This window comes from Ochotona curzoniae, unplaced genomic scaffold (assembly GCF_017591425.1).
Source record: "Ochotona curzoniae isolate NIBS_2020 unplaced genomic scaffold, NIBS_Ocur_1.0 patch371, whole genome shotgun sequence".
Taxonomy (NCBI): Eukaryota; Metazoa; Chordata; class Mammalia; order Lagomorpha; family Ochotonidae; genus Ochotona; species Ochotona curzoniae.
In genome coordinates, this window is record NW_024466941.1 from 629,458 (window position 1) to 652,777 (window position 23,320).

Genomic DNA, 23,320 nt, shown 5'->3' on the forward strand with positions numbered 1-23,320 from the left:
CCATTGCCTTCCCCATAAACTTACTTCTGCTCACTTCTGTTTCCTCCAGCTTCCAATATGAAAATGAGCTTTCTTTTCTGGCTCCCATAACATAAGTTGATCTGCCAGCCCCCAAAGCTGCACAGGGACATCTATCTAGATGTCTTTGTTCAAATTTACAAAAGACTCTCATCGGCTGTGTTTAGGTCGGAATTCCACCCTATCTAAACTGGCTTTGCCTTTGGAATTGGATGAGGCTGTATGTCCTACAGGAATCTGTTACAGCCTTTCCTAAGGCTACACGCCTTACTCTAAAATGTGTGGTGAGCAAGAGAACAACTGATTGGTCTCTTCAATTTTAAAGTCCAATAGCCGAGTGAAACTTTACACGAAATCCAATTATTAGAAAGTTACCTGTGCTTCCAAAACTGCTGCTTCTAGCATATCAAAACAGTTAATTAAGGCTCCAAACAAAATGGATCCCACATCTCACTTTGTTCACTCTTGAGATGACCATGCTGACAAGCTTTCTGCATGTCCACTTGCAGATTGTGAATCTCCTGACCATCATTGGTGATTGCATGGGCCTCGTCAATGACTATAGCTCCACGTTCATCAAGTACAACGTCATGATCGGGAAAGCCAAGATCATTAGCGTGAGACTGCCATCCGTGGGAGAATTAACTCCAAAAGAGTTTAAAATTCTACTCAATAAACTCCGAAACTATCACGGGCATATGGTGGATATGGTCATTGAAAAGCGCATTGGTATTTTCAAAGTTACAACTCTGGAATATCAGTCACAGTGTTTACCCTGTGTTGACAACTCCATACAGGTGGTTCACACCCTGTTGGAATCAGTCATCGAAAGAAAAAATGCAAATCTACTGGCAGTGAGTATTTGGAAAATTCCTATTGTGTAAGAATCTGCCAGATAAGAATTGGTCACTTTAAAAAGTACTTGTAACGTATATACGATTAGTATTCTCTGAAAAATTCTGATGTGCTAACATGCTCCTGTCCTTGATCAAAATTCACATCTTTGGAAAAAATTTTTTTAAAGATTTATTTATTTTTATTGGAAAGGCAGATAGACAGAGAGGAGGAGAGACAGAGAAGAAGCTCTTCCATCTGATGATTTACTCCCTAAGTGGCTACAATGGCTGGAGCTGAGCCAGTTCAAAGCCAGGAGCCAGGAGCTTCTTCCTGGTCTCCCACACGGGTACAGGATCCCAAGGCTTTGGGCCGTCCTTGACTGCTTTCTCAGACCACAAGCAGGAAGCTGAATGGGAAGCAGGGCTACAGGGATTATAACCGGCACCCATATGGGATCCCGGCGTGTTCAAGGCTAGGACTTAACCACTAGGCCACGGTGCAGGGCCCCTTAAAAATTTTTGACATCCAAAATTATATCCTATATCATTCACTTCCTCCCTCCTTTCACTTTTTTCTTTTTTATTACATTTTTATTTATATAAGATGAGCGAATTTCATGTATTTCATGTATACAGATTTTAGAGTTTAGTGGTTCTTCTCTCCTTTTCTTGGTTTTTCTTATGATTTTTAGAATGGCATAGTAGCAGTCTATTTTATAATCACAAGTTTAATCCTTCATTAAATAAAGAGTTCAACAAATAGTGTGTTTAAGAAACTACTTTGCTTCAAGAGATAAGGGCTGTAACTAAATCTCAAAATGTCAGTTTCACTCACATACATTAAATGTTTTTATACTCCGTATACTATAGATCTGGGAAGACAAGATATTTGCATTTTGGGGACTGGTCTGTTTCACTAAACATAATAGCATGATAGTTTCCAGTTGTATCCATTTTGTTGCAAAAGACAAAAGTGGTTTTTTTTTTAATGGCTAAGTAGTATTTCCGTAGTATATATGTACATTTTCTTTATCCAGTCATCAGGTAATGGTCATCTGGATTGACTCCAAATCTTACTATTGTGAATTGAGTAGCAATAAACATAGGGGTGCAGATAACTCACTCACATTCTGATTTCTTATTTGAGTTCCACATGTGAGGGAGACCAGGCAATATTTTTGTGTTTGGTTTATTTCAGTCAACATGAAGGCAGTTTGAACCATTTTGCTGCAAGTGATAGAATTCCATTGTTTTTATAGCCGAATAATCTCATTGTCAGCGCCCATTTGAATCCCAACAAATGCAAGGCGAGGACTTTAGCTGCTAGGCTATCATGACAGGTCCCCCTGTATAAACTTTATTTTGCATGGTGATCTATTTTTATAATAAAATATAATTAAGGGAAAACATGAAGACATATGTAAAAAGTCAATTTTTGGAGACTGAAAATTGATCTTTGAAAGTATAACTGAATGTTATACTGTGCAGTGGCTCAGTGACTAGATCCTTGCTAGCCAGCGCTGGGATCCATATGAGTGCTGGTTTGTGTCCCAGCTGCTACATTTCCAATCCAGCTCCCTGCTTGTGGCCTGGGAAAGCAGCAGAAGATGGCCCAAAGCCTTGGGACCCCGCACCTGGAAAAAGCTCCTAGCTTCAGATCAGTTCAGCTCTGGCCATTGTGGCCACTTGGAGAGTGAACCAGCAGATGGAAAATCTTTCTCTTTTTTTTAATCTGTGAATCTTTCTTTCCAATAAAAAAAAAAAACATTTAAAAATATATGTATTGTGATATATATGAAATGTGTCCACTTTGCATAAATTATAAAAATTTTAAAATTCTAGTACATAAATGTTCAAGACCCGACACTCATTGCTATTCAAACACCAGTTATACTCTTGCTATTTTCATTACATTTATTTCCTTAAAATAATCAGAATTTTACTTTCATGTCTTAGTAGCATTTATTTTATATGTGATACACATTCAGACACATTCTGTGAACAGCAGGATTTGATCATGTTGATGTCCTAGTAATTAAATCATATCTGTGTGATGCCTTTTCTGAAATTACATTTATATCATTAAAATTAAATGGTCTTCTAAATGAGTAAAAAGTCATTACATGATTATAATTGACATGTTAATGATTGCAGGTCGTAGAATCATCTTTGCGACAGCTGGAATGTAATCCCATTGAAATAGAAGAATTTGTGGAACATTTTGGTTTTTTGGACACAATTTCTTCAAAAATATCTCAGTTGCAAACTGAGCATGTGGCAATTTCTCAACTGTATTCTGTTGTGCAGAATTTCCAGATCCATATTTCAGAACAGCTAATTGCAATGTATAAAGTCCTCCTGGCCAAGTTCAGTCAACTGAAAACTTCAGTGAAGTTACATGAAACAAACAAAGATGCTACCATGGTTAAATTCAGAGACAATTTGGAAGCATATGTCACTGGTCTACGGGTTGATGTTAGTAATTTAAAAACAAAAGTGAGTCCTTTTAGTGCATTTTTTTCCCATTAAAATTTTGTTCTTAGTGTCATGGATGCCATGCGTTTGGATCTGTGCTTTTCATGAACTCTTGGCTGATCTAAACCAAGTATTCCCACCTTGGGGTTCACAGACACAATTTTGGTGATTTGTGAGCTTGAATGGGAAATAAAATTACCTCTCTACAAGTGTTTTCATTGACTAGGATGTAGCGTTTTCTTTACCTATGAATGAATATAGTCAACAAAGACAATCATAGATGTCAACGGACTGCCCAGAAGAGCCCACGGTTTAACAAGTGTTAGGAACTAACATCGTGCTAGGACTTTGGAGCACATGGTGATGACAGTTCCAAGTTGCTAACAACACTTAGGTTACACAGCCACAGGGCTCTGTCAGTAGAACATTAAGTTATGGACAGTGCGGTTTTTTACTTTTTTTGTTTCAGATAAGAACCCCTGTTCTGTTGTGTGTTGGGACTCAAATGGCAACTGCTAAGGAGATGATTCAGACCCTGTCTGAGGAGGCTGCAAGCTTAGCTCACAGAGTGAGATCATGTTCCGGCTATCAGGACCGCTTCGACGACTGCCACTTCTCAATGCATTCTCTCACGATGGAGGAAATTACACAGATTGTGTTCACAGAAATCTCTGACATCCAGAGTGACTTAAGTCTGAGGAAGTTGCTATGGGAAACACGAGAGGAATGGGGTACCCTCTTTCGGGGATGGAAGAATTGTTTTCTTCATGCTATTGATGTAGAATCGATACAGAAAAATGTCTTCAAGTGCATGCACACAATCCTTTCACTGGAAAAAGGTGAGTGTGTGTGTTAAATTTTCTGCCCCAGGACTACTCATAGAGGCCCACTGGGCCTCATGGCTGGCCATGCTACATTCACCTGCAGGCAGAGGCAGACAGATATAGCTAGAAACTGTACAGACAGAAACTATTTGGTGAACCAAGAAAAAGATCAAAATTTTACCAAAGAATCTTAAAAAAAAAAAAAGACTATTTTAAAATCTTTTGTTAAAAGCTGAGTAGAATTACAGTCCACTAACCTTGATGCTGCGTCCCAAGGCCTTGCTTACGTATTCTGATAATCATCCACCATTGCCTACCCAGATCCTGGCTGTGTCTACTTAAGGTGACCTTTCAGGAGTGGGAGAAAGCCAAAAAAGCATTTGGAGAGATCTTTCCACATTGCTAATCATCCAGTTTGAAATCTTGGTGCTGCGTAAGTGCAGCCATGGTGAGAGTGTAAGGGCACAGGCTGGCCGAGAGGACATCCTGGGCTCCCACAGGTTAAATGTCTTCTCCAGAAAAAAAAAAAAATTTCGTGTTTCTTCTAAATTATACAGTAGTGTCACACAAAGTTTAGAGAAGCTTCAGGCCATCAGAATCTTCTGTTTCAGCCTGACCCTGCATCCACACCTTCCAGCTTGTCCTGCCCTGGCTTCCTAGGACAAGTTTCAAAATAACAAGTAGACAATATTTTCCCTTATTTGTAGTTTCCTGGATGAAATTTTGCTCTTTGTCAAAGACTCAAATGGCAAAAGCCCCGTTAGTCTTGTGACATCTGATTCTAAAAGGTCTTCATAAATACGTTGCTAATCAGTAGAGCTTTATAAAGGAAGTCTTATCATTACAAGTTATGCGTGTATGGCTTTTAATTCTCATGAGTCCCCAGTTTTGTCTATGTATTTCCACCCTTTTTCTAAATTGAGCAAAAAGTAAGTTATAAGGATAAACATTCAAAATTTTTTAAGCTTCATCATTCCGTGGTTTGTTGTGAGCTTATAAGTTACAAAGCTTGTAAATTTTGAGCTTCCTCATTCCATGCTTTGCCAGTGCCAGAGAACAGGTCATCTACATTTCCTATATTTCAGTGTTACAAATATTTTCTTTTTAAAAATGGTAGTAGTAGATGTGATTTTTTTTAAGATTTAGTTATTTATTGGAAAGTCAGATATACAGAGAGGAGGAGAGACAGAGAGGAAGATCTTCCATCCGATGATTCACTCCCCAAGTGAGCACAACGGCCAGTGCTATGCCAATCTGAAGCCAGGAGCCAGGAACTTCTTCCTGGTCTCCCAAATGGGTACAGGGTCACAAAGCGTTGGGTCGTCCTCGACTGCTTTTCTCAGGCCACAAGCAGGGAGCTGGATGGGAAGTGGAGCTGCCGGGATTAGAACCGGCGTCCATATGGGATCCCTGCATGTTCAAGGTGAGGACTTTAGCCACAGGCCATGCCACCAGGCCCGATGTGATCTTTTTTTATGCTTAATGTTCTCAGTTAACCAAATTTAAAAGTTCAAAATATAAAACAGTTGTGTGTGTATGTATGCGTATACGTATCCAGCTCTATATTTATCTAGTCTGTGAAAATTGGGGAAGTACTGCAGTTACTGGGCTTTAATCATCTGGGATTTTAGTCACCTGTCCTGATAATTATCTTTTTATTTTAATCTATCGTTGATTCTTATAAAATGGTAAGGTTAATAAAGCTTATTGTCTTTTATTACAATTCAAATTCCAAAGAACTGATTTAAGGTTGTTAAAGTTCTAAAAAAATTGTACGTTATCAATTTTCTGCTAAAATACAATGAAAATATTATAGACCTGCTGCCTTTTTGTAATTTATAGGTTTGCCTGCCAATGATGTGCTCACAAATCTTAAGCAATCAGTGACAGAGTTTAAGCACAAGTTGCCTGTCATCGTAGCCCTGGGAAACCCTCATCTCAAGCCCAGGCATTGGGAGGCTCTCCAGGAAATCACTGGGAAGTCCGTTACCCTTTCCAAAAGCCGTACAATCGAGGACCTTCTAAACCACAAGGTAAATGAAAATAGCTTGAATACCAGAAGGGCCAATTGTAAGTAGGTAAGTGATTGTACAACAGTCAGGAATTAGTAAAATCAGCTATCGGAATAGGAGAGTAAGTCTGTCAGACAATAGGTGGGAGGAAATTAAATTTCAGTGGAGAGGCTGAGTGAGTGACTTCATACCATTATAATCTTTGTGATTAGAAATGAGTGATACTAATTTTCATGCACGACAAATGAAATTAATATTGTATTATTTGGCCATGCTACTACTAACAGAATATATCTTAAAGGAATAGGAAAATCAAAATTACTGTAGTTCTGTTTTGTATAAAATTAATATATTATTAAGAACATGTTAGGATAGTTTTACCAATAGTTTACTGTTACATTTTAAAAGCTTTAATAAGCTTTGCCATATAAGTTTTAATATAAAAACACATTTTCCAGTATTCTCAAGACTCAAATGTTTCCTTGCCATGCACATCTTACAATAAGCTTCATCTAGATTTAATGTTTCATGATTAATGATATGTAACAATAACCAGCATTTAAAATCTTTAAGTCTAGCAAATGATCTGTTGTGATGAGGAATGTGGGATTTAAAAAAACTTCAAAAAGCTAATTTATTTTTAAAAATTAATTATTTTGATTTTCAGTCCTAATCTCAACTTCATTTCTGAACTTCAGACTTACATATCCCACTTCCTATTCAGGGTCACCACTTGCATCTCTAAGAGATATTTCACAGTTAGCATGACAAATGTGTTCACTTTTCATTCTCCTTTTACCAAAATCTACAATGCATCTTCCCCATATCAGTTGGTGGTAGTACCTTCATTGTTTTAGTTACACTAAAAATCATGGAAGAATCATTGAATTTTTTCTTGCTCTCTCCCACTCATCCCATTTAAATATTCTTTTCCTGAGATATTATTAGAGCTTATTATTATCCTTACTGGTCTGTGTGACAATGAGGGATTCAACATGATACCTAGATAACTTCAGGATGTAAGGGCCGTTGCCAACAGCTAAGTTGATTCAAACCAGCATGCTAAAAATCTACCACTTGTCAATAATACAATGATTTTTCATTTTTTAAGGACTTAATTATTTTATTGGAAAGGCAGATCAGATTTACAGAGAGAAAGACACAAAGATCTTCCATTCACTGGTTCACTCCCCCAAATGACCACAATAGTGAGAGCTGAGCTGATCCAAAGCCAGGAGCCAGGAGCTTCATCCAGATCTCCTGCGTGGGTGCAAGTACCCAAGGCTTTGGGCCATTGAATGCTGCTTTCCCAGGCTATGAGCAGGCAGCTGGATAGTGTTGTGGAGCAGCCACAACACTAACCAGCACCCATACTGGGTGAGGATTTAGCCACTGAATCATCACACCGAGCCCAATACAGTGATTTTTCAGTCTTGGGTAGAGGGTAAGTATAATAGCAAGCAACAAAAGTTAGAGCAGGTAGAAATAGGGGAGTAGCTAATTCCTAGGTACAGCAATTTCAGAAGCTGAAAATGAGACTGGAGCTGCTCACTTTTGTTCAGATGTAAACTACTCTAATTTGAACTCTCCCAAAACTGTGGGAATAGGCATCTTCCGCTTAGAAACAAGCTGAGCAATTGTACTGGGCCCCCAACTCTCATTCTTTCACTCCGTGGAAATGATCAAGGGAGTGGTGATGGATTCTTATTTCTAACCAGGGATTCAAAGTCATCAGCTTAGGTAGTGAATGTGAAGCTTTAGAGATGGAAAGCTCTGTGTTTACCTCTGTTGTGGTGTGACATTCTTTGAATTTATCCAGGGGGAACTGGAAGTTGATACACATGGCAAGAAGTCCCATTTACAGAGTGCCAATGTATTTTGAGAGACAGGTCGTCAAGGACATGTGGTAAAGGAAGGGAAATCATGAGCTGAAGTTCGTTAGAGCTTCATTCTCTTAGCTGAATATAGCCCAAGATTGGAGAGTAAAATTCCACACAATTAATTCAGCAGTTGGCAGAATAAAGGAGCAAAACTAAAGAAAATACCATTGCTATTAGTGCAAAGGAGAGAAAGCTGATGTAAACATCAGCTGCATGTGGGCAGAGGATGCATATTCTTCATTATGACTAAAGTAAGAAGAAAATTCAGAAATTTCACAGAGCATGAAAACTTTAGGTAGGTGGTTTAAAAGCTGAAAAGGCCTATGACCTGAGGGTTAGATCATGGTGTTTCTGGTTGGTATGGAAACCCAATGTGAAATTGGATCACCGTTATTCATGATGATCCTTTCAAAGTGTACCTTCATGGTTTGCATTTTAAATGTACCAGGAATTATTTGCCCAACTCAGTTTTAATAGTCTGTCCATTTTAGGTATTTTATTATGAGCATGAGATCAAAGAAGTGTCCGCCTCAGCAACTAATGAAGCTGCTCTTGAAAAGCTGTTGTCAAAGATTGTTCATCTTTGGAATACCACGCCCTTACATTTAGTCCTTCATCGCACAGAGAACTATTCTGTCTTAATAATTTCATCCTTGGATGACATATTCGCTCAGTTAGAAGATTCTCAAGTCATACTGGCAACAATTAAAGGCTCTCCCTACGTTGGGCCCATTAAGGTCAGCATTACAGTAAAAAGAAAATGCTTTAATTTTCTCAACTTCTGTTCACTTTGATTTTTTCCATTCTGTGATTTTTTATTTGACTTTGGATTATGTAAAGCATTTATATATTTAGGAATGAGATTAACAGCTTGAGTACAGAAACTAACTTTGAAAACAATGAGGATTGAGCACTCTCAGAAATTTTAATCAGACTGGACAAAATAAATGTAGACCTTAAAAACATATGATCCTACAAACTCTGATTTTTGCCAGCAATGTTCAGTGTTTTCTTATTATTTCCCATCAGGCAGCCCACTATCCAATGAAATGCCCAAAAATCATTTTAAAGCTTCCAGGAAGGAACAAAAATAGGCACAATGATATAGTCAATGGCAGCATTAATGTAATTGATCACACACATACACCTGCTTTTAAAAAATGCAACATCCAGTGGAAAGCAGCAGCAGTGTAGAACAAGAAGAGAGCATCCCTAGCCAGATAAAGGACACCTGTGAGGACCAAAAGATACATTTATTATGCTGCTTACTGGTGGAATATTGCATCCTCCTTCCCTACCACATCCTGTCACCTGTTCCACTAAACATTGTAAGAAAAATCCTAGTCCATCTGTTAAGCAATAGAAACCTATAAAATGTTCCTTATATTCACGTGAATTTAATACTAAGCACCTATTTAAAACCAATGAAATCTATTTTGAGAAAAAGTAAATGAATTTTAGGAACTTTTTAGGGCAGGAGATTATCCTAGAAGAATCAACTTCAATCTAGCTATCGGTACTGAACAATTAGATATTGAAATTTTTTAATAATTACAATAATATTAAATGTGATATTTTTAGGTAAATCTGACAAAACATGGGTGTGTAGTGTCTGTGCAAGGAAAACTAAAAACCCCTCAGAAATTAGGACTCGCGTGAAAGATTGATGTGTTGTGTTCATGCATGAGAAGTAAGACAGGAGTAGAGGAAGGGTTTGTACAGGGAACCTTTCCATGTAATGGATTTTTATCGTCTTCATTGTGCTAATCATTCCACAGGTATAAGCAGACGTTAAAATCTATGCAGCTATAAATGGTGCAGTTTGCCACCTGTCAGTCATACTTCGGTAAAACTTTCAAAAATCAAGACATACGGAAGTAAATATCAGACAACGAATACAAATGAGTTACAAGTGGTTTTATTTTTGAGTAGCCAGATAAAAGGATGGCCCAATTCATTATCTTCAAATAAGCATTTCAGGATTAACTTATTTGCCATGATTTTTCTACTATTTTAATATAATATTTGGAAACGATTTGTTATATCCACATGACAGAAATTTCTGAAATCATTTTAAAGTGGTATCTCTTAAAAAGTGAATTGCAGAATAATACAATTGCTTTTATGCTGAAGGGGAAAGTGCTGAAAAAACATACGGACTCCCTAATGGTGTTTCCTCTGTGATAGGAATTATGAAACAAATGTTGAATGGGAAATATTTATGCTTAATTCTGTATGTCGATATGTGTTACTCAAACCTTTTTGAGAACATGTATACATAATAAGAGAATTGGGTAAACAAACATCTCAAACTTCAAAAATGAAATACAGTGACTGATAATCACTGTTTATCTTAGTTTCTATTTTATGACTCTATACAATTTTGTATATTTGCCAGATATTTGTTTCTGTCCTTGCAGGATCTTGTGCATGAATGGACTAATAACCTGACTGTGTTCTCTTATGCCCTTGAAGAATGGATGACTTGTCAACGAAACTGGCTTCATGTTGAGCCAGTCTTTAACTGTCTAGAAATACAAAGGTAAAAAAAAAAAAAACTTAAAATACCCCACTTAAGATTTGGAAAAAGAAAAAAAAAAGTGGTTGGTTATCTTCTGTAATCCTTAAGAAATGAACAGTATAGACATTTGAGTATAATGTGCTCAGTAAAAATTTTTTTCTTTCACAGGAAGTTTAAAAGTATTAACATTTAGGAAAAAAAGCCTTATTTCTCCAACTCTAAAAATTTGTATCTATTGGATATAAGGAGTGTGTGCACAAACACCCCATCCACTACTGCACTCTTCAGATGCACAGACAGAGCAAAGCAGGAGCATGAACTGGCTCAGGATCCCCACATGGATCAAGGAACTCCACTTGCTACTGTCTTCTTCCCTTTTTTTATTATTATTATTTTTTATTATTCTATAGGCCTACATTAGCAGGAAGCTGACGTTAGGAGCTGGAGGTGGATATTGAAATCAGACATTCTGATATGGCACATGGGCATCTTAACAGGTGTCTTACCCACAAAGACCAAGTGCCCACCCCTTCACAATTATTAACATGAATATGTATAAAGGACCATGGGGCAGAGTGTCACATGTGTTGTTATCTTCCTTAAATGATACTTTGATGGGTCTGTTTACTTCTGGAATATCAGTGTTGTTTTAATATATGTAAAAAACACTTTTAGTAGCCTTCATACTTTAATAAGAAGTTTTTTATTTGGACCAGGTAAAGGAATAGAAGACCTGGGAAACTATCTTAAAAATTCTATTTTTGCTTTTATTCATAGTATTAAAATCAATTAGCTTTTAACTCCTAAGGGTAATCACCTAATAGTGTTAATAGTGCCTTGGTTGAGATGAATGGTTACCCAAGAAGCTATCTAGGAATCATTAATGATTCACAGTAAATCATACAAGCTAGTGTAGGAGCCATTCTGAAATAAAGTGGGAGGTCATGAAGTATGTGAGTGAAAGGTTTGCACGGTAAGAAAGACCACTCATATCAAGATAAGTATACTAAGCATAAGTTGGGGGACAAAGAATAGCTATCAAAAGTTTGAAAAAGAACTGCTTTTCTGGGAATAATGTCCATATTTTATACGTATTATTATGTATCCTACAAAAGCTTGGTATTCTCCTGCTAACCTGCAGATGGTTGTAAAAAAAAAAAAACACACACACACACATAGTTAAGCATATCCATAATGGTTGCAACAGCTTTGAGGCTCAACTTTAAGTTTCATTATTGCATTTTAGTAAAAATTTCTTAATAGAAGAGCCAAACACATAAGTACCAAAATACCACTGCTCGTTGCTCTTTTACAGGATTTACTGAGATTGAAAAGATGCTTTTAAACAAGGGATGCCGAAAGCACTTATAAATATGTCTAAAGGAAAGAAAAAAATGGACTATAATAGGCCATAGTTTGATGCAGAGGGACAATGAGCCCTGATCCCAATGGGAAGCATCGGGGCAGGGAGGGTGGGGGAAGCAGTAAAGAACAAAAGATCCATCTTAAGGGAGAATGTTGTGAAGGGAATGGGTGAGACTCAAGCCTCACCGTAACACCAGAGGAGTTGGGAGAGTGCTTAGCAGAAGGGAACATCCAAGTTCCTCTCCTAATCGGACTTTTTTTTATTATTAATTGCATTGCATTATGTGACACAGTGTTATGGGCACTGGGATTCCCCCCACACCTCACCGAACCCTCTCCCCATGGATTTCTCCACCTTGCTGCGTTACCGCAGTTCAAATTCAGTTGAGGTTCTTTCATTGAAAGTATTTACCAAGCATAAAGTCCAGTGTCTTATTATCCTAGTGGGTTCAACGATTTCTTGGTGAGACCATCTCTGGTCTGAAGGTAAAGCCAGCAAATTATCATCCCAATCAATTAAAAGCCCGAACATAACATCAACAGCCATTTACAACCTTATGGCATTAATTGACATGGTATTTCCTACTCGGACTTTGATCAAGCTGCAGACATGTCTAGGGCAATCACCCAAGGTGTGGAAGGTGATGATGGTGGAAGTATTCTCAGGAGAAATTGACATTTAGAGTCTAGGAGGGGGCTTCCCTCCTCTGGAGAATTCTGTGAAGAATGCTTGAGTATGCTAGACCAGTGTTGGCCAGGTATGATTTTACATATTTGGGGACATTTTGCAAAGTCTATCAACATTTTTTGCTGCCATCTAGTGCATGAAGGTCAAATCAAATGTCACACACCTAAAGACTTCCCCCTCACGGCCTCCTCGCTCAACTTCAAGGCATGAAGCATTTGAAGGAAATGACTAGGGTGGGATGGCTGTGGGATACCCAGCTGAGCAGAGAGGAAGGAGCTGGCCCACCAACTTTTGAAGATACTTCAACAGCAGAACAAACATTATCAGCAGATTAGCAATGTGCATGTGGAGAGGCAGCCACATGCTGCTCTCAGAGGAGAGGAAACAGTGATAACATTCTGTGAAGGAAACCTTCCGTACCAGGACTGACCCCTGCCTCGCATTTCCTCATCCCCTAAGACTAGTAGATCGTTCAGGGAACCCCTCCTATATGCTTGTTCCTGGACCGAGCATCCACTGCCTTCTCATGTCCTAAACAGATTACTCTTCCAGAACCCAGATTAAGCAGTGTCCTGTTCAGGAAGCCCCTTCCATACCCCACTGCTTCTCTCGAATTCCACCCATGGTTGGTTTTATTCCATGTATTGACACACAAATCACTACTTTATGTAGAATCCATGCACATCTGTCTTCTACCACATAGTAAATATGCTCTTGTTAAATGATCTTACATTTCTTAGTATGGGTATTATTCATTTAAAGTGAGCACTCAGAAGTTACCTTTAATCAATGACTGATGAAAAATAAAATGCACAAAGGTGCTTTCTAAATTAAACCATGAAATGTGGCAATGTATTCAGGTTGCACATTTAAATCATAGGACTTTAAAAATATAAAATTTCATCCTTTTTTTTTTTTTCTAAAGGCAGCTCCCAGAAGAAACAAAAGTTTTCTCTCAGGTGATTTCCACATGGAAAGAAATAACATCCAAACTACAAAACAGACTGAATGCTTTGCAAATAATCATCTCCAAAAGAATACCCGAAATTCTGAAAAATTGTAATAAACATCTTGAATTTATAAAGAAAAGGCTTGAGGTAAAAAAAAAAAAAATGAGGAACAAAAATCATACCAATCCTAAAGTAGTGAATGATTTTATTTTGCAGAAGGAGTGTAATATACAGTAGAAACAAACCTCAAATTCTCTTCTTCCATAGCATATAGTGAAAATATTCACAAAAGCAATGGGAGATGGACTGACGAAGTGATCTTGGGCAAAAATACTAAACTTTGAAGAGCCAGAATTCCATTATCTCCTTTTAAGTATATTTGTTTATCTTGTATTTATTTGCAAGAGAAGGAAACCAACTGATTCCACATGTCAGTTTAGTCCCCAAATGCTTGCACTGCCAGGGCTGGGCATAGCTTTACCGCCTCTGTCACCTGGGTGGCTGGTACCCAAGTATGTGAGGTATCATCTTTACCTCCCCAGAGTGTGCAGAAGCAGGAAGCTGGATCGAAGCAAAGGCAGGACACAGTCCAAAACTCTCTGGTGGAATGGAGGTGGGGTGTAATAAATATCCTAAGCAAATGCCCCAAGTTCTATTAAGGTTGAGAAAAGGCAGAGGTACCTTGAGGGGCTTTGTTCTAAATGGGAGAGCATAAAGCACAAGAATTGGCACAAAAAGTACTTCATGAAGGTTAATTATTTTATTAGTACTAGTACTGTGGTTTTTTTAAGATTTATTTTTATTGAAAAGTCAGATTTACAGAGAGAAGAAAAGACAGAAAGATTTTTCATCCACTGGTTCACTTCCCAAATGGCTGCAAAGGCCAGAATTGAGCTGATCTGAAGCCAGGAGCCAGAAGCATCCTCTGGTTTCCCACACAGATACAGGGTCCCAAGGCTTTGGACCATTCCCTACTGCTTTCCCAGGCCACACACAAGCAGAAAGCAGGTTGGGAAGTGGAGCAGCCAAGACAGGAGCCTGTGCCTGTAAGAAATGGAGGTATTTGAATGTAGAGGATTAGCCTATGGAGCCATTGTACCAGCCCCAAACCACTACTATTAAGTTGATAAATGCAGCAAAAGTTCAAATAGAATATGTTGATGAGCTTATAAATTTCTGATTGTTAAAACATTGAATTGTCATCTTGACATACATATTGCTTAAACAATTAGGTTCTTGTGTTTGAGATTCATGATGTACACATTTACTTTGCTTCAAAAATCAAGATTTTTATTCAGGCATCACTTTTCCTTGTTAAACACAGGACACAGATACCAGGATGGCTCTTCTGGAGTATTTAACTGTAGTCAGGGCTTCTATATAGAAAGTTCTTCCAGACAGGCCTTCTTCTGGAACAAGCTATGATCTAGGACAGGTGGTCGTTAAGCCTTCCAGTTATATTTGACATGTGCCTGAATTATTACTGAGGATGATTCCACACCAGTCATTTAATCATGGGCTGAATACTGACTTGGTCCAGGCACTGCTGCTGCTGCTCTGTACTGGTTCTACAAAGTTAGAAGACACTTTGCCTACTACTACAGAACTGCAGTGTAAGAGATGAAAGAGCAGAGGGGCATTATAAAACGAAGTATGCCATGACAGCTTGGAGAGTGAGGCTGCAGCAAAGAGAAGAAAAGTGCCCGTACTGAGAGAAAGGACACTTAATGTGGGTCTTAGGAGTGGGTACTGACTAGGTTAGAGTCCAAACAAAGAGGGTAGGTGAGACATGGAGCCAAGAGCACATGTGGTACCTTCTGGTTTGTGAGCAGTACAGTACAGATGAGACGGGGCACGCGTGGAACAAGAGGGTGAAGGGTCTTGAGAATCACAGTGAGTTACGATTTTCATGAGCATTCAGAGAAAACTTCGAGGCAGCAATGTAATGTAGAAATGCCTCACCACATTGTCACATGAGGAACCAAATTGCAACATGAGCTTGGAGAGGGACAAATGATTTTCAAACCTGTAGCATGGACAGTGAGGCTGGATATTTAAAGACTAGTTCAAGAACAATAGCAAGACCACAGTGAGGATGAAAGAATGTGGAGCCTGGAGCAGCAGAGCGGCGAGTCAAGTGTAAAAGATGTCCAGGACTGTGGCTGGATTTCTGGTTTGGCCATAAAATGAAAAGCAGTGATGCTGCAGAGAAAGGAGCTGGAGGAGACTTGTGTTTGTTCATGCTGAAAATCTAATGCAGATGGGACATTCAGATGAATGCCTCACTTGGCAACTGGGAGCAGTAGTTCTTCCTTGTCTTTGAGTCCTACAATTCCAGTTACCTGCGGCCATTCATGGTCCTAAAAATATCAAGTAGAAAATTGCAGAAAAAATTTAAATTGCATACTGTCCTGAGTAGCATGGTGAAATTTTCCCTACTCTACCCCAAATGTGAATCTTCTCTCCCTGCTCAGCATACTTACTCCATATACATCACTTACTGCTTAGGCGTGTGGTAGGCATCCCAGTTCGCAGATGTATGGCATGTATTACAGTGTGATGTATAAATAACGTAAGTGTAAGGATTTAGCGCAATGTGCAGTTTCAGCATTTTCTGGGGGAGTCTTGGAATGCATCCTCTGTAGGATAGGGGGATACACAGTGTGGCTGGGCAGAGAGAAGTGATCTGAATGGAAGAAAATGAATATGGATTAAATAACTTGAGAAGAGCATAGTAAGAAGAGTGATAGGAAATTTTGAGAAATGTCAGCATTATGGTGGATGGGACAAAGAGGGACTCTTTTTTTTTTTGGATTTATTTTTATTGTAAAAGCAGATTTATAAAGAGAAAGAAAGTGATACAGATCTTCCATCCACTGGTTCATTCCCCCAAGTGACCACAATGGCTGGAGTTGAGCCAATCCAAAGCAGGAGCGAGGAACTTATCCAGGTCTCCTATGTGGGTACGGGGTCCCAAGACTTTGGGTCATCCTCCGTTATTCTCCTATGCCACAAGCAGGGAGCTGGATGGGAAGTGGAGCATCCCTAAAAGAGATCCTGGTACATGCAAGGCAAAAATGACATGTAATGGCTGTGGGAAAATGGAAAAAAATCAGAGGTTGAAACAAAGGGCAGAGTCAAGTCCTATAGAATTTGCATGCAACAGGAAGACTGACAAGCACTCAGTGGATCGGGGCCAATAGGGGCTCTATGGCAGAATGTGACATGATAGAGAATTAAGATTTTGTGCTTATAGACTAAGAACTTTGTAGCAAAATGGGCAAACAGCTGTTGGAGGGGAACAAAGGGACAGGAAAGGCTTCTTAAACTTTGTACTTGAGAGAGTGCCAAGGGAGAATCTGAAGAGAATAGAACAGAAACCAGTAAGAACTTCTTGACCTGACCAAACTGGATGGCTGGCTGTTTCCTGGTTTGAATCTCCTACGTTGTGGGGAGAGGTGGCGGCAGTGGTGAATCTCCATGAGAGTGCCTAAGCAGGAGGATGTGTGCTCATCTGTGAAATGGGAGCTCCACAGACAGGGAAGCAGTCCAGAAAGGCGAAGTACGCAAAGTAAATCGATCATACTAAAATATAGTACTTTGTTAGCAGTGAATAATTTAAGAGGATTTTTGTTGCTGCTTAGGTTTTGACTTTTTTTCTAAATTTGCTTTAGGAAAGGTTTTTAATGTCTTAAGTATAGCTTTCATTTGGCCTTGGCGTGGTTTTCACAGATACTAGCATGTTCCCTACACCATTACTGTTGTAGCTTTTGTGTAGGTAGGTACACATGCGGTTACGATCCTTACCATGAATAAGTATATTTTCTGAACTGCATTTCTCTTGGTTCTTCTGAACAGGACTACCTTGAAACGAAAAGGATGATTTTCCCCAGGTTTTACTTCCTCAGCACCGATGAGCTGCTTGCGATCCTAGCCGGCAGCAGAAACCCTGAGTCTGTACAGGTAACGGCACTCCCCTATGTTCAGCAGTGCTGTTTCCTGAGCATTCCGGGATTTACTCATGCTGTCAATCCACCTTTCCGGTTCACAGCCTCATCTAGTGAAGTGCTTTGAGAATGTGAAGCAGCTGATGATATGCAAGCAAGAGATCGGCCCCTCTACCATAAGGATGCTCATGTCTGCTGAAGGCGAAGGCCTCGTGCTGCACAAGTATGCTGAATATGCTGCTAACCAAGCGTTCAGACCCCTTAAGCCCTCATGCTTTACAACCTCTGAAATTTGGTTTTTCATGGGAGCACTCTAAGCAAACTAAGATATAATATCCTTATTCAAATATGCTGTCACCTTTCTGGACGTCTTCTCATGCATATTCATTTCTTTTCAATTAGAAGCAGAGAAGATAATCTTCAAACTCACGGTGCTCATGTAGGTCTAGCTTCTGCTCTGTCATTCAGATTTGCTTTGCGTTTCCTACTCTCATTACTGCATGACCTGTTTCGCTAAGCTATCATGCCGGGCCCCCCAAAATGTTTTATACTACAATCTCTCTGTCTCTTACAGATGAATTTTTTTGCATAGAATCTAATTACTGTGTAAATTTATGGTCTTTATGTAAGAATTCCTTAAAACCTGATCAACTGTTTTCTGTGCAGTTTTCTAAATTAAAATTTGGAATAACCAAAAGACGTTCTAGAATTATAATTGACCCGTGAATATTATTAAAATGTGTCAACATGTAGTCTATCAAAGGACAGAGCATGAATTGAAATGGCTTTCTGATATTTTTTTAAACAAATTACAGGAAAATTCACATAAGAAGTGCTGTAGAACAGTGGCTGGTAAATGTAGAAAAAAGCATGTTTGAGGCGTTAAAAAAGTAAGTACAAATTTTAAATCCTGAACCTATATATATTTGTTACCTGTATTTAACTCTACCTTTGTCAGGTTTTTTTGTATCCCAGGTGTAAATGTGAGATTATTTAGCTTTTGCTTTCTACACCTGTCTGATTTTATCTAACATAATGTGCTCCAGGACCACCTGTGTCATCAGAAACAATAAGATGTCCTTATATTCAGAGACTTAATGGTATCCATTGCATGTATACACACCATGGTTTGTATATATATACACACACACATGTAAAAACAATGTATATAAAAACTATATAGTTTTCTGACTTTTTCACCTTCTATTTTAAATTTTATGGTATTCCATAGTGTCTGGGGTTTTCCTACCCCCTCCCCAAATTGCCACTTCCCATCCAGCTCCCTGCTTGTGGCCTGGGAAAGCAGTCGAGGATGGCCCAAAGCCTGGGACCCTGCACCCACGTGGGAGATTGGAAAGAAGCTCCTGGTCTCAGATTGGCTCACCTCCAGCTGTTGCAGCCATCTGGGGAATGAACCAGCAGATAGAAGATCTTTCTGTCTGCCTCTCTTCTCTCTTTAAATCTGCCTTTCCAGTAAAAACAAATACATCTTTATTTTTAAAGGATATTCATTTGTTCTAACATCCTGAAAAAAAATATGCTTACAGAATTCTGGTTATTGCCTTCTATACAATCATGCCCTTAAATCTGCTACTTTCAGAAATCTCTGTCTTTAGCTTTTGATAGCTGAATTATAATGTGTTTTGATGTGGCTGTCCAAAGTTATCCTATTTGGTGTCCATTGGGCTCTGGATTTCCGTTTCATTTTCCAAGCTTGGGAAATTTTGTGCCATCACCTCTTTAACATGTTTTCTGCCCCCTTCTTTCTGGCATATCAGCATTGCACACATTGTTTCACTGTCTGATGTCCGTAAGATCTTCAGGCTTTCATTCTTAGTTTTGTTCCAGTGACCTTTCTTCAAGTTCACTAATTCTTTCTTCCACTCAGTCATGTTTGTGGTTAACACCCTTTATTGAATTTTTGTGTTTAGTTATGTTATTCTTCACTTCTATGATTTATGTTTGATGATATTTGTGTTTTCTCTCTTTGTTGATTTTCTGTTCATACGTGCATTGCTTTGTATTTCTGAGAGGCGAGCAGACAGTTCCATTACTTCACTCCTCAAATGCCCAAAATGGTTGGGGCTAGGCTAGGCCAAGGCTCAAGGCTGAGAACTCAGGCTCCGTCTGTCTTCCACCTGCTTGAGCTTCCTGCTTGCTCCCAGGATGTCCATTCGCAGGAACCTACTCTCTTAACTGGCATGCTAGTCACAACCCAGATATTCATCCTAAAGTAGCCCTTTGAATATGCTGCTGCTTAGGGTTGAACCTGCTGATACAAGGACTTAGTGCCTTTTCAATGTTTATCTTGGCTACTGTTCAACATCATCTAACCATCCTGTGGTATATATGGCTGGCAGTTCTCCCTTTCTATTCTTAGATTGCATTTTTCCAGCTGTTTTAGCAGAATTGTTCCAAAATTATAAACATTAGCTGTCTAAATGTCTGGATTTTAATTTTTTAATTATTTGAGAGAATGAGTGATATCTTTCACTACTTGACTCCTGAGTTGCCTGCAGTGGCTTGAGCCAAAATCCAGAGCTGGGAACATGATTCAGATCTCCTGAATGTGTGGTAGAAACTCACCTCTACATCCCAGGATCTGCATCAACAGGAAGCTGCAGCCAAGAATTAAACCTAGACAGTCCAGGTTCCAGTTCCAGCTGTTCCATTTCTGATCCAATTCCCTGCTCATAAGAAGGCAGTGGAAGATGGAATGAGTGCTTGGGTACCTGCCACTCCTGGATGGAGTTCCAGGCTCATGGCTTCAGGATGGCTCAACCCCTGCCCATAGGCAACTATTTAGAGAATGAACTATCACTCTCCTGTCCACTCTGTCTTCTTGTCTTTCAAATAAATAAAAATTTTAGAAAAAGTACAGATAATGTTAAAGAGGAATTCAGGAAATGTGTTTCATACTTTTAAGTTTGTGTTACCTTTGTGTAGTCCCAAACATCTATCTAAACTAGAAAAAAAATGGATATCTTAAATTCCCTTGTAACTTTGTATGCTTGACCATTAAATGGCCACCAGAAGTGACTAGATATAAATAACAAAGTATTTTTGCTTACAGATTTGTAAATCAAGGGATTAAAGACTGGTATTGCCAGGTTTTTCCCTTATGGGCTGTAACTCATCTGGGACAAGTGGTACTCACTGTGGTAAGTTAATGTTCCTTTGATGTATGTGTGTAAATGTTTAGTTGTCATACGGCAAAGAAGGCAAGCATTTAGGAAGTAAATCATGACAGGACTGATATGTAAAAGTTTCTCTGAAATGAAAATATTTTAAAAAGATGGAAAGGAAAGAAAACGGTGGAATAGGATAAGGACACATTTATAAACAAGTGGAAAATCATTGGCCAGGGCAAAGCTGAGAGGCTGCCATTCCAGGAAATAGGAAAGGGCAAAGGAATACCTGGAGACCCATGGGCACAGGGAAGCAACAAAGACAGCAGAACGGTGTTGCAGTGACCACATACCCCAACAATGGTCGGGGATCAGCGCTCCACCAGTGGCCAGGCGGGAAGGAGAGTTCACCCGGAGTTCAGGAAGTGAACCCATAGAACTGCCCATCCTGCCGATTCACTTGATTCAACCACAAACAGATGCAGAGTGGCAAAGCCCAAGCAGGCAGTTGCAGGGACAAGGTGAATTTCATGGCTCACACCCCCATCAGTGCCACAATGTGTGCCATTTTGTGTACTGAGGAAAAGGCTATGAGGCTGGAGGAACAGCAGCAAGCTATACATGCACTAAGCCAGGAACAAGCTCATTTCTGATCCCACAGGAAAAGCAGTATCTACATGGCATCTTAAAGGTTCCACCCAAGATAAGGCTCAGGTGACCCCCCAGACCTGGCTAGGCCCATCCATGTGTGCCTGTGTACTGAGGAAAAGACTGTGGGGCTAGAGGGATGTCAGTGAACTCCACAGGCATTGAGTCAAGAGAAAGCTAATTTCCAGCTCAATGCATTGCACTGGTCTCACAGGGGAAATAGTACTGACTTCGCATCCTATCGTTTCTACATAAAATAGGTCTAAGTGATGTCAAACCTTATGGCCAGCATGTTCTGGCACTACTGACAGCCAGTGATTTAGGATAGCTAACATCTCCCTAATTCTGGGCACTGCTTAAACCAAGACTGGGAGAAAGGCTATGCAAGCAACATGACTACAGCACAGTATCACAATGGGTGGAAAGGAGTAAACCAGGAGCTGGGTATGTGGAGACCATGATGGAAGCAGAGCACAAGATCCTGGGACTGAAACTTGCTGGAGAGAGTAACACAAGTAACTGCAAATGATGAACCGGGTACACAATCAGAAAAATCGATCCATAGACCTGTGGGCAACACACTTTAGAAACCAGCCCTACGGAGAGGAATCTGCGAACTAGAATAGCAATTACCAACAACAAAAGAAGAAACAGAGGCACAATGAATGTTACTGATGCCTCCACTGCAAAGGAGCAAAAGCAAAAATGGGGGAGGGGTAAAAAAAATATTAGAAACTTGTTATAAAGCTTCTTAACAACAATGAGAAGTACATACAGGAGTTCAAGGAATTTAAGGAATATGTCACACAAAATAGCTGCACTGAAACTAAATCAAGCCAAATTATTAGACATGAAATTCAGTAATAGAATGAGCAAGCAAAAGAAAGATTTTCAGAATTGGAAATTATTTCTCACAATGGAGAAACAACCAAAAAGCTGGAAATAACTGAGTCAAGCAAAAAAGTACAAGAATTGAGATACTATTAAAAGGCTGAATATAAGAATTATGGGAGTTCCAGAAGGCACAGAAAGAGAAGCTGGGTTTAAAAATGTATTCAATGAAATAATAAAGGAACATTCCCTAATTTGGAAAACGATTTAGAAAACAACTACAGGAGGGACACAGAACTCCCAATAAGGTTGATCTTATTCGCCATGACACGTGATAATGAAGCTCTCTTGTTAAATGCGGGGAAAAGACCCTTAAATATCCACATGAAAAAGTCAATTAACATATAGAGGAACCCCAATCAGTCTCACTGCTGACTTCTCACAGGAAATTCTAAAGGCCAGATGAGAATGGAGTGACACATTCCAGATTCTAAAAAGAAAAACTGTCAGCCCAGAATAACTTACCCAGAAAAGCTTTCAATGTCTTCAGTGGTCATAGGTCATACAGTAGCATCATTTTCTTCAAAAAGGTTTATTTCCCTTTTCACTTCTTTAGTAACTGATCATTTAATAGCTTGTTATTTAACTTCATGTTTTAAATTTTATGTTTTCCTTCCTGTTGATTTTGTTTTATGGTTTTTCATTTAAGGGGATGTATAGTAACCATGTAATAGACTATCACATACAGATGTGAGTATACAATGCAGTATACATCTCTACTTCCAAATCAAAGATGGACTCCCAGTGAAACTGCTAAATATATTTTGACAATAAGATGATGGACTCTGCCATTGTCCATACCTACAAAGTCAGGATACTTAAAGAGCAGGATGATGAACTTATGCTGTTTATGAGGGGCCATGCTATTATAATAATATACTGGAAATCAGTGGGGATAGGGAATCCCAGAGCCTATGGAAGTATATCATAAAATAATATATAAAATTATAAAAATATAATGGAAAGACATAAAGATATAAATATGATAAAGCAAATACAGCAAAAAGTTTGTTGTGGAATACAGATGATAACTGTATGGGTATTCACTGTATAAGTTCATTTTCCTATGGGTTTCAAACTTTTCTTAACATTGCAATAATCATCATATAATAATTAAGGTTATTTTTTCCTAGGCAA

At 38.9% G+C, this 23,320-nt stretch overlaps 1 protein-coding gene across 1 annotated transcript in view; it reads left to right on the forward strand.

Annotated features, from left to right (window-relative positions):
* The window catches only part of LOC121167455 (dynein heavy chain 14, axonemal-like), a 404,109-nt gene that overhangs the window by 262,679 nt on the left and 118,110 nt on the right, over positions 1-23,320 (forward strand). Inside the window, exons 17-27 of the mRNA XM_040996873.1 lie at positions 528-872; positions 3,009-3,350; positions 3,799-4,168; positions 5,996-6,186; positions 8,537-8,782; positions 10,466-10,587; positions 13,545-13,716; positions 17,428-17,532; positions 17,621-17,739; positions 18,332-18,406; positions 20,590-20,677. Of these exons, the coding sequence (XP_040852807.1) occupies positions 528-872; positions 3,009-3,350; positions 3,799-4,168; positions 5,996-6,186; positions 8,537-8,782; positions 10,466-10,587; positions 13,545-13,716; positions 17,428-17,532; positions 17,621-17,739; positions 18,332-18,406; positions 20,590-20,677 (2,175 nt within the window). The remainder of the gene's footprint in view (positions 1-527; positions 873-3,008; positions 3,351-3,798; positions 4,169-5,995; positions 6,187-8,536; positions 8,783-10,465; positions 10,588-13,544; positions 13,717-17,427; positions 17,533-17,620; positions 17,740-18,331; positions 18,407-20,589; positions 20,678-23,320) is intronic.